Source organism: Diadema antillarum, unplaced genomic scaffold (genome assembly GCF_040938485.1).
Source record: "Diadema antillarum isolate AM-2024a unplaced genomic scaffold, OU_Dant_1.0 scf00000141, whole genome shotgun sequence".
In the NCBI taxonomy this organism is placed as follows: Eukaryota; Metazoa; Echinodermata; class Echinoidea; order Diadematoida; family Diadematidae; genus Diadema; species Diadema antillarum.
The window spans coordinates 1,665,152-1,676,242 of NW_027271030.1; the positions used below are offsets into that span (position 1 = coordinate 1,665,152).

Consider the following 11,091-nt stretch of genomic DNA (forward strand, 5'->3'; position numbering starts at 1 on the left):
ACCCTGCTACCGATGATACAGCGCAAACTGTGAAATGTATACAATGTTTGCTGTAATTTGTATCGATCATCTCTTATATCAGGCATCTGTGCACACGCCTTTGCTTAAGTTGACGCAAGGTGCAAATGCATTATTTTTTTCTCTCTCTCACTCACCCCCTCTCTCCATTTACATATATGAATATATGAACAAATATGAACAAATATGAACAAATATGACAGTGAAATCAATTCACATATTTGCTCCAATAGATTGCGGTATGCTATATCATAGATTATTCAAGGGTATGCCCGCTCACTGCAAAACTAAACCTTTATTACCCCCAAATGTGATAAAAACGCTAATTGTAATACATTCAACTCTAAATGTATGTATATAAACCAGAGACAGTCATGAATGTAACACACCTTAACCAGAAGGATGAAAACCCAAATACATATATGGATTCAGTGACTGCAGCAATATCAGTAGAAAGCATCGATGAAAGTTTGAGGAAAATCAGGCAATCCGTTTAAAATTTATGTCTTTTTGAAGTTTTGGTGCTGCCACTGCTGGGTGAGAAAACTGCTACAGATCATGACGTCACAAATGGAAACAATCCTATAAAGAAAACATACAGAAAATTCGACGTATTATACACCTTCACTTTTCTACATCATGAAGTATAGCAGTAGACTTATCTCTTTCAGAAAGCAAGGGGAATGACATCAAAAGTCAAGGGAATGTGTACTTTTTACTATAAAATGATATTTTGTGGAGTTTTCTTTACATATCCTCTATCTTTTCTGTATATTATTCCCCTAATTTTAGCTAATGTATAAGATGGGACCCATCCTAGTCAAGTTCTACTTATGATGGCGGTCTCATGCAGTGTTTTTCTCCAGTGATTACGGGATGGTTATAGTATGCAAAGTCCTTATTTTCTTAAGTGTTGTTACGGAATTGAAAACTCATCTGTTTGTGTCATTTATTTTGTGTTCTTGCATACTTTGTTTTCATTGTTATGCAGGAATAAAACAAAGCCAAATCAAATCAATTTTTTTCTAACTTTTAAAGAATGTTACTGTGGCAAGCCGCCGTTAACGTCACCTTGATATGGTGAAGAGCATAGTATGCCATAATTCTATACCATTATCATGTCATGTCCAATATTGATGAAGAGTGATTTTCTTCTGTTTGTTTGGTTGACATCGGAAGGCAACGAGGAAAACGGAATAGAAAAAGCGTCATTACAAGAGCTTCCATCTATATGGATTTGCCATGATATCATTGTGTAAGGTTTAGGGGTTGTTCTATAAATTATTTTCATCGATAAGTCTGAACTCATCATATGCCTTCTAATGGCTACATGTGATATTGATGGCTCGTCTGCCTGAGGGATGTGACGTTCGGTTACTAATTCAAACAGTTAAATAATGCAAAGTTTGTATGCTCTGGGATCACATTGGCCACAACATAAGGAACTATATTGTAATTGTATTTCAGTATGATCCTCTGTGTGACATACCACAAGACAATGCTTATTCCCATCAAGGTCGAATAGTTCGTAATTGACAAGTGTACCCGTTAGCATATCTTGCATATCTGACTCATGAAACATGATTCATCTCAAAGATAAAGAGCAGGCTAAGTCTATTTAGTCCAGTCAATCTAGCGATTTTTAGGGGGTAACCCACCACTAATTGCAACAGTAGGAATTTCACTGCAGAGCAAGTCGTTGAGCGGGGCAAAATAGTAAAATTTGCATAATATGCAAATTAGCACCTGAAATGAGAGGAAACTGACAGATCTCAGCTTCCCGTTATCCAATTTTAAAGATTTAAATGTATAAACTTATATTTTGTAGGTTAATGAACACGATAGATGCCTTTTCGAATTGGTCGTACAAAAATAATTTACATAAAATGCAAATTAGCGGTAACTGTAAGAGTACATTCATAACAACAGTACTCACGTTGGCATAATGTACGTTTTGCATATGGGGACGCGGGGTTGAGGGGGTAACTTTGGGCGCCTCCCAAGGGGCCGCTTTAAATGTGCACCACTTTTTACTATATAAGTATTGTAAAGCAATGTCTCCTGTATTGATTACATTGCATTTCTTGAAAACAAAAATACCCTTGCTATAAGGCATGATCGAATTTTGACAGTATGTACTTTTGGAACATATATATTCGCGTTATATGATATTATATGTTTTCTATATTGCCAAGAGGATAAAGGGCATTTCGGGGGCACACGCCACAGGGTCGCCCTTCAATAAGCACCCTCTTTATTGTGTAGATCTTGTAAAGCAAATCTTCTTCTATCATATTCATGACTTTTCATATATATAAGAGTGTATTTGCTGTATTGCTGGACCTACATTTAAAACCATTCACGCTAGAACAACTGCATTTGCGTTGCTAATATCCGTATCTTGTCATAAGGGGCGTGAGCGTAGGTGTAAATTTAGACACCTCCCCAGGGATTACCTTTGCATGTCCACCTTTTTGACAATGTAGTTATTGTAGAGCAATGTTTCCTCTACTAATTAGTTGCATTTTTGGGGGGGAAGCAAAAGTGCCTTTGCTATACGGCACGATGGAATTTCGAAAACATGTACGTTTGGAACATATATATATTCGCGTTATATGATACTATATGTTTTCTATCTTGCCGTGAGGGTGGAGTATTTTTGGCACATCCCACAGGGTTGCCGTTTGATGCGCACCCTCTTAAGTGTATAGATCTTGTAAAGTTAAGTTTCTTCTATCATTTTCATAATTTGTCATCGATGAAAATTGTATTTGATGTATTGCCGGAACTACTTTTACAACCATTCACGCTAGAACAACGGTATTTGCGTTGCTAATATCTGTGCTTTGTAATAAGGGGGCGTGAGCGTAGATGTGAATTTGGACACTTCCCAAGGGATTACTTTTGAATGTTCACCCTTTTGACAATATAGTTATTGTAGAGCAATGTCTCCTCTATTAATCAGTTGCATTTCTTGGAAACAAAAGTGCCTTTACTATTCAGCACGATGGAATTTTGAAAACATGTACGTTTGGAACATATATATATTCGCGTTGTATGATATTATATGTTTTCTAAGTTGCCGTGAGGGTTGAATATTTTTGGCACATCCCACAGGGTTGCCATTTAATGTGCATCCTCTTCACTGTATAGATCTTGTAAAGTTAAGCTTCTTCTATCATTTCCATGACTTTTCATTGATAAATAGTGTATTTGCTGTATTGCCGGGACTACTTTTAAAACCATCCATGCTAGAACAACGGTGTTTGCGTTGCTAATATCTGTGTTTTGTCTTAAGGGTGCGTGAGCGTAGGTGTAATTTTGGACCATTCCCAAGGGATTGTCCTTTAATGTTCACCCTTTTGACAATATGGATATCGTTAAGGAATGTCTCCTCTATTAACTACAATGTATTTTTGAAAACAAAAGTGCCCATGCTGCATGGCATGATCGAAGTTTGAAACATGTACGTTTGGAACATATAGTATATTCGCGTTAATAATATTCAATGTTTTCTATATTGCCGTGAGGGTGGGGTACTTTGGGGCACATCCCACAGGATTGGAATTTAATGTGCATCCTCTCACTGAATAGATATTGTGAAGCAATGCTTCTTCTATCATTTCCACGACATTCATCGATATAAAAGCATGTAGCTGTATTGCCGGAACTACTTCTAAGATCATGCACCAAAGAACGTCAGTATTTGCGTTCATAGTATCCGTGTGTTGTAATTACGGGGCTTGAGCGGAGGTGTAATTTTGGACACTTCCCAAGGGATTGCTTTGAAATGTTCACCCTTTTGACAATAAAGTTAAGGTAGAGCAATGTTTTCTTCTTTTGATTATATTGCATTTCTTTAAAACAATAGGGCACTTGCTGTACAACCGTTGGAAAATTGGAACATATTCGTGCTAAATGATAGTGCATGTTTCCTATATTGCCCTGGGGGTTGGATGATTTGAACACATCCCACTCGGTGGCCTTTGATTGTGCACCCCTTTGACTATATGAATATTGTAAAGCAGTGTCTCTACCATTTAAAAATCATGAAAAGTACATTGTAAAGTGTTTTTATTTACAACCCGGCAAAACGACTTTCTACGTGCATGTACAACTGAATTTGCTTTGGCATATAATGCTGTTTTGGGACCACGAAGGTCAAGGTATGGGTGATTTGGGCACTTCCCAAGGGCTTGCGTTTAAATGTCCAACTTTTTGACGATATAGATATTGTAAAGCAACGTCTCCTGTATTACCTGAATTGCATTTTACCAAAATAAAAGAGTATTGTTAGTTTGAATGGCCATGTGTCCAGTTCACAGCCTATAACTTGTGGGGTACCGCAAGGATCCCTTTTAGGTCCTTTATTGTTTATTCTTTATATGAATGACTTTCGCAGTTCGTCCTCTCTGCTCTATTTTCTACTTTTTGCCGATGACACCAGTATTTTTTATTCAAATCGAAACCCTCATGTTTTACTGAATACCGTAAATACTGAATTAAAATCAGTATCTAAGTGGATTCAGGCTAATAAATTGTCATTGAATTTGACCAAGACAAAATTTATGGTTTTTAGCAATATAATCAATATTTTACCGGGTAAGTTGGTTGTAAACGACGTAGAATTGAACCAGGTGGAACATATAAAATTCCTTGGTCTCTATATTGATTGTAAGTTGACATGGAAAGTTCATGTTGATTCTTTGCGTAAATTATTATCAAAAAATGTAGGTGTTATGTATAAGTTAAAACAGTTTTTTCCTAAACATGTTCTGCATTCATTGTATTCTACTCTATTTTTGCCTTATATAGGTTATGGAATCCTGGCATGGGGAAACTGCTGTACAACTAGACTTAATTCTTTATTATTGATACAGAAAAGAGCTATACGGATAATTAACTTCGCCACATTTTTCGAACACACTAATGTCTTATTCTTTTCCAGTAGAACACTTAAGATCCAGGATTTATATCATTTTAATATCGGGTCATTTATGTATCAATTAAACTCAGGTGGTCTCCCTGATGTGTTTTCTTCGATGTTTGTCAAAAATACTGAAGTTCATTCTTACCCTACTAGACAAAAAGATTCTTTTCATCTTTCTCCTGTACGAACCGTATCTGCTTTAAAAACAATAACCACTACAGGACCTAAATTTTGGAATGAGTTGGATAGAGAAATAATCCAATCTCAGTCTCTTTATTCATTTAAACATAAACTTAAACTAGTTTTTCTGAATTCATATCTATAGCTATTCTTCAATCCTCCTCGATATTCTCTGTTCATACTTCACATTACTGACATTATCGATTATGTAACATGTGCCTCGCTCGTGATTTCTGTATTATCTCCTGAACTTCCTTTGTACACATTTGGTATCTCTGCTATTGTACACTGCATCTGACTTATACCTCGCTCGGGTGATCACGCAACACTCAAGAAGTCTGTGCCGCGGACATTGTTGTCATTGTTTTCTTTTTTCTTTTTCTTTTTACTTTTTGGCGTTTATATTTCTCCAATTCAGAAATTGTCATTCCTTTAATTACATACCCAAGTAAGAAATAATCTCACATCCGCATCTGGGAATCTACACCCTACAAGCAATGCTTCTATGTAGATTCCTCATATTTCACATGTTTTATTGTCTTTTAAGCTGTACGTGACAATTCATCCAGGCTTTTGTATCGTGATGTCTATGTTTTATGTATTTGTTGAAATGTGGAATATGGAACAATAAAAAACAAAAACAAACAAAAGTATGTGCCAGACAGGCGGAAGAACTTTTCAGAGGCATGTACCCACGGAACATTTTTTTCGCTGTTGTATATACTGCATGTTTTTCATTGCCTTTAGGATTTCACCTTTTCATCTTATAGATATTGTAGAACAATAATTCTTCTATAACTTCCACTGAAATTTAATGGAAATGAAACGAAAAGGACGTTATAGAGGGTTGGTTTTTTTTTTCGCTTAAAACAGCTGTATTTACGTGTATATACTGTGTTTTGTACCAGGCTGTGAGGGTATAGGGATAAATTCGGGTACCTCCCTCCGAGTCGCTTTGACTCATGCGCACCACTTTTTAAAGATATACTTTCATGGAAATAGTCTTTGCTAGACGGCCAAACGACTTAAAAAAAAAAATCTTGTACGCTTAGAACAACGGAAATCGCGTTGGTTGATGCATGTTTTGCAAATGGCCGTGGGGATATGATCGATAGGGGTAACTTTTGTCACTACCCACAGAGTTTCCTTTGACTGTGCTATCTTCAATATCTCAAAACCCTCAAGGGTGCAAGAGCTGAATCATCCAGATTCGAATAAGCAACTCTCCAAATAGAGTTCATTAATTACAAAATTGGACAAGTTATAGATGTTGACAGTTGTTTATATTCGTACTTTGATTCTACGTAATTAATGGATAAGCTATCATTATCTGTCTGATAACAAACTATTATTCGCTTAAAATTATTCATGCTAGGTTTCTAATGCTGAAAAGTTTTTTTTTTTTTTTTTGGTGAAGAGAAACTGAAATATCACATTTGAGCACTCTTGATATGCTCATATCGGGCACTTTGGTGCATTTGAATAATCCGTTGGCTCGGTACCTTTTGCATATTATGCAAATGAGGCCCAGATTATGTACATGGAATTGTTTGCATCGCACTAAGTGACATTGGAAACATAGGTTTCATTACTTTCGGTGTTCCAATCTGAAACCTAGAAGCATAGTTTTCATGGAAACACTGTATTTTTATCATTATTGGAGCTAATTTGCATATTATGCAAATGAGGCCCAGAATATGTACATGGAAATGTTTGCATCGCACTAACTTACATTGCAAACATATGTTTCAACACTTTGGGTGTTCCAATCTGAAACCTAGAAGCATAGTTTTCATGGAAACACTGTATTTTCATCATTATTAGAGCTAATTTGCATATTATGCATATGAGGCCCAGAATATGTACATGGACATGTTTGCATCGCACTAACTGACATTGAAAACATACGTTTCAACACTTTGGGTGTTCCAATGTGAAACCTAGAAGCATAGTTTTCATGGAAACACTGTATTTTCATCATTATTAGAGCTAATTTGCATATTATGCATATGAGGCCCAGAATATGTACATGGACATGTTTGCATCGCACTAACTGACATTGAAAACATACGTTTCAACACTTTCGGTGTTTCAATCTGAAACCTAGAAGTATAGTTTTCATGGAAACACTGTATTTTTATCATTATGGGGAGCTAATTTGCATATTATGCAAATGAGGCCCAGATCATGTCCATGGAAATGTTTGCATCGCACTAGCTGACATTGTAAACATAGATTAAAATACTTTCGGTTTTCCAATCTGAAACCTAGAAGCACAGTTTTCATGGAAACACTGTATTTTTATTAGTATGGGAGCTAATTTGCATATTATGCAAATTTAGCCACTTTACCCCATTGGATTTCTTGGGACTTTTAGTATGGTGTTTAGGAGCCCATAACAAGTTGCACTGCAGTGGAATTCGTACTGTTGCAATTAGTGGTGGGTGAAACCCTATTTTGACTGGACTAATTCAAGCAAAGGTTACAACAGCAACATCTCTCTGGTACACAACCAGTTGAGTGACATGACGTACACTATATACTGTGATCATAGATTTGAAAATGAAATTTCAAGTCAGAAAGCATTTTAGTCATGGTCACATGCACTGAAACGTGTCCGAAACTTGCGTCCAGCAAACAACGGATAAGGTTGCCGCTATTCCATTCCAGTAAATCACATTTTAAACTCAGATTAATCGGCATTTCACGTAAATGTGTCGCAAATGAGTGAACTTGCAAAAACGAGGAATACCTTATTTTCTATGCAAACCCAAGTCGATTAGTTGGTTCTCTAGCTCAGGTATGACGATTGTCCCGAATTTACGAAGGGGTTATTCTAAACTTGTACATTTCCTCGTAGTAGGGCATTTCCTTCTCGGCAACCTCCTTGATATCCTTTGTCGCCCCGTCAAGAGAAGCGGAAGTGGAGGAAGGTTTGAAACAAGTACTCTTAAAAGCGCTGGCAAACCACATGGCATAGCGCGGAGCTTCAAGCACGTTCGAACAGACACTTTGCCACTTACGGACCACATCCGATGAGGCGTCCCAAGTTACGTAATCCTCGGAGTACGGGATACCCAGTGCTCGGAAGAGCAGTGGAAGTAAGGTTGCCGGATACTCCATGAGTTCATCGATGTCGACAATGACCGGGTTGTTATCAACATTTTCTCGAAGGTGGCACCATAATTCGTGCATTCCCTTGAAAAAGAAGAGGGTTCCCTCCTCCGGTGGCGGTGCATAATCCATAACATTGAAGGTTTGTGGGTCCGCTTTCGGGAAACCCCATGGTAGGTCCTCGGGATCCAATCCTTCTACAGCTTTCAGCACTGTCTTCCGGAAGGATTTGTACGTCTTCACAGGATGTCGTATGAGGAAGCAATGCCGAAAACCACTGGATGGATCAGGCAGGTACTGGTATCGGCTTGGTGGCATACCAAAGGCCATGTCTTTGATGAAGACAAATTTCTTGGTGGGATGAATTGAGTCGAATTTTTGCTTCAGTTTAACAGGTCTGTGGATAGGGACAGAAATACATTAATTAATTAAACTTGTAGTTATATCTTCTCTTCTAAACCTATAGATAAAAGTAATATTCTTTAGATTTGGTCAGTGAAATGTTGACAAAACTTGAAAAATTAATAAACTCTTAACTCACCGACTCTAAAATAATCTAACAAAAAAGTACTACATGTATACATGTATGCTCGTGTAAAACCATAAGCATTTACTTACAAGATAATTGTAAGTTAGACAAAGAGCTCACAGTCACTTGGCATACCCCTTTAAGTTTGGCAGGAGTTTGCCTTCTGTTTCAGTCTTGGAGGAACTTAAAGGGATCGATGGTATAGTATTGGTTGAGACTAAGATTCAGCTTTTAACTTCTTGCACAATACTTAGAAAACATTCCATGATGTTTTATGGCATGCAATTCTAAGAGGAATTCAAAGTATATTTAATGAAAATGGGTTTTGAAATGACTGAGATATCCATGGATAAAGTAAAATTAAAGTAAAAATGATCATGATAAAACGCAGGTCCGACTATTCATTCGGATTGCTTTGTTTTAGATATCTCAAATTGTAGCAAATAAACGTTGAATCTCTCTTAAAATTACAAGCTCTTTCATATTTCATATGAGGTTTCTCATTATCTCGGAAAAATATTTGAGAAACCTGAAGCCCCATCTAAACTTAAACTATACCATTGATTTAATGTTTGTCTACTAGGAAGTATTTTAATCTCGTATATCAAAATTCCAATCCAAACTTAATGACATATTGATACAAACATTATCACACACTTAATACACATTTGAAGAGCACAACACTTACGACAACAGATCGAGTTTGAAGTTCTTTATGTCACTGCCCAAATTCAAATCTTTAACTGTCTCCAGGTAAATCTCCTCGTTACCGTCAATATCAGTGGGAAGTGGGTCGGAGTCGGGATGATATATTTTATGAACGTCTTTTGCGATCTTAGAAATGACGTACGGCTCGAGCCAGATTTCGGCCTCGTCAACGAAGCTCATGCATTTTGTCATCGCTGTCGATACCGATCGGGGAGAGCACCACATGATGACTCGTGCTGGTTCGTCGCCGGCAGTTTTTGCGTCGGTGGCCATTTTATTCCTCCTACAAAAGGTTGTAAGAAGGTTACAAAAAAATGAACATCAAATCTCATCAGTGATATTGCTATGAGTAATAGTTTTTTTTAATCGATAATTTATTGACAACGGCTGATCTTTCTTGACGGTTGTAACTCTAGAAATAAATCTTTTTTCCTCATTACTCGACGGCGGACAGTACTGTGTGATCGATCACTTTGTGTAATTTGTTCTTTTTGATGACTTAACCAACTGAATCTGATCTTATACATAAAAAAACCTTACCTTTATAACACGTCGTGTGTTGTTGAAGACTTTGCCTCTTTCCCTTTGAGATGCTTTCGTGTATACCTTCCGACGAATGGTTCGATACTATTATTGTGTTTAACGTTTTGAGCGCAAGTGTCCGAGATCTTGTATCTTTTTTTTAAACAATTGACCCCTGCTGGCCTCTTTCTTATTGACACAAAATGATGATCTTATAAACTTTGTGAAGTGGTTCAGTCTCACGTGGCGTGATGTATAGATAAGTCAACACGATTGGTTGATTGAGAAAGCTATAACGATACAGTTAAAATTCTGTAACTGACCTTTGTCCGAAATTATGATTTGCATTCATAAGCTTGAAGTTTTTGCCAATATTGATCTCTACAGAATGTGTCAGTCGTCTTCGCAGTCGTTTCGGCAATGTCGGAGTATGAATATTTTATTAAGATCCGTTCATTTGATAATGCCCAAACAGATTATTTGAACAGAAATAAGATATCCATCAGATTTTCTTAGTGAAACTTATGTTGTGTTCAGAATATACATGTACCAATCCTTTGCAATTTATCATAGAGCACAAAAATTTGCGTTTATAGGGAATGTATATTTTTTGGTTGAGACTGAACCACAGGTTCCTAACATTTTGGGGTGAGATAACGAGAAACCTTTTAAGATATATGAAAGAACATAATTCCATGAGGAATTCAACGTTTGCTTGACGAAAATTGGTTATGAAATGGATGAGATACAAAAAAATGAGCAATCCTAATAAAAGGTGACACGCTCCTTTTATTACGATCGCTTTGTTTTACTTTGTTTTTGGATGTCTCAGCCATTTTAAAACCGATCTTTATCCAAAGACCTTGAATTCTTCTTAGAATGGTAAGTTCTGTACTATTTTGCAAGTGGTTTCTTGATACTGTATCTCGCAAAAAGTTAGGATGTGCCAGCGCTTCGCGAGGGTATGGTTGGGCTACACGAATCGTTTACTGTACCCACTGACAATCAGTCAGTCAGTCTGTGTTTTCCTACGCTCTACAGAACCTTTACCCCTTCTCTAGTAGAGTACCCAGTACTCTTACCTGGACAT

At 37.0% G+C, this 11,091-nt stretch overlaps 1 protein-coding gene across 1 annotated transcript; it reads right to left on the reverse strand.

Annotated features, from left to right (window-relative positions):
* Positions 1-7,948: 7,948 nt before the first annotated feature.
* LOC139721276 (uncharacterized) lies at positions 7,949-11,091 on the reverse strand. Its single transcript, XM_071632598.1, has 3 exons — positions 11,084-11,091; positions 9,460-9,762; positions 7,949-8,639 (listed from the first exon to the last, which is right to left on the reverse strand). Exons 1-3 carry the CDS (start codon positions 11,089-11,091, stop codon positions 7,949-7,951), a joined length of 1,002 nt encoding a protein of 333 aa, XP_071488699.1.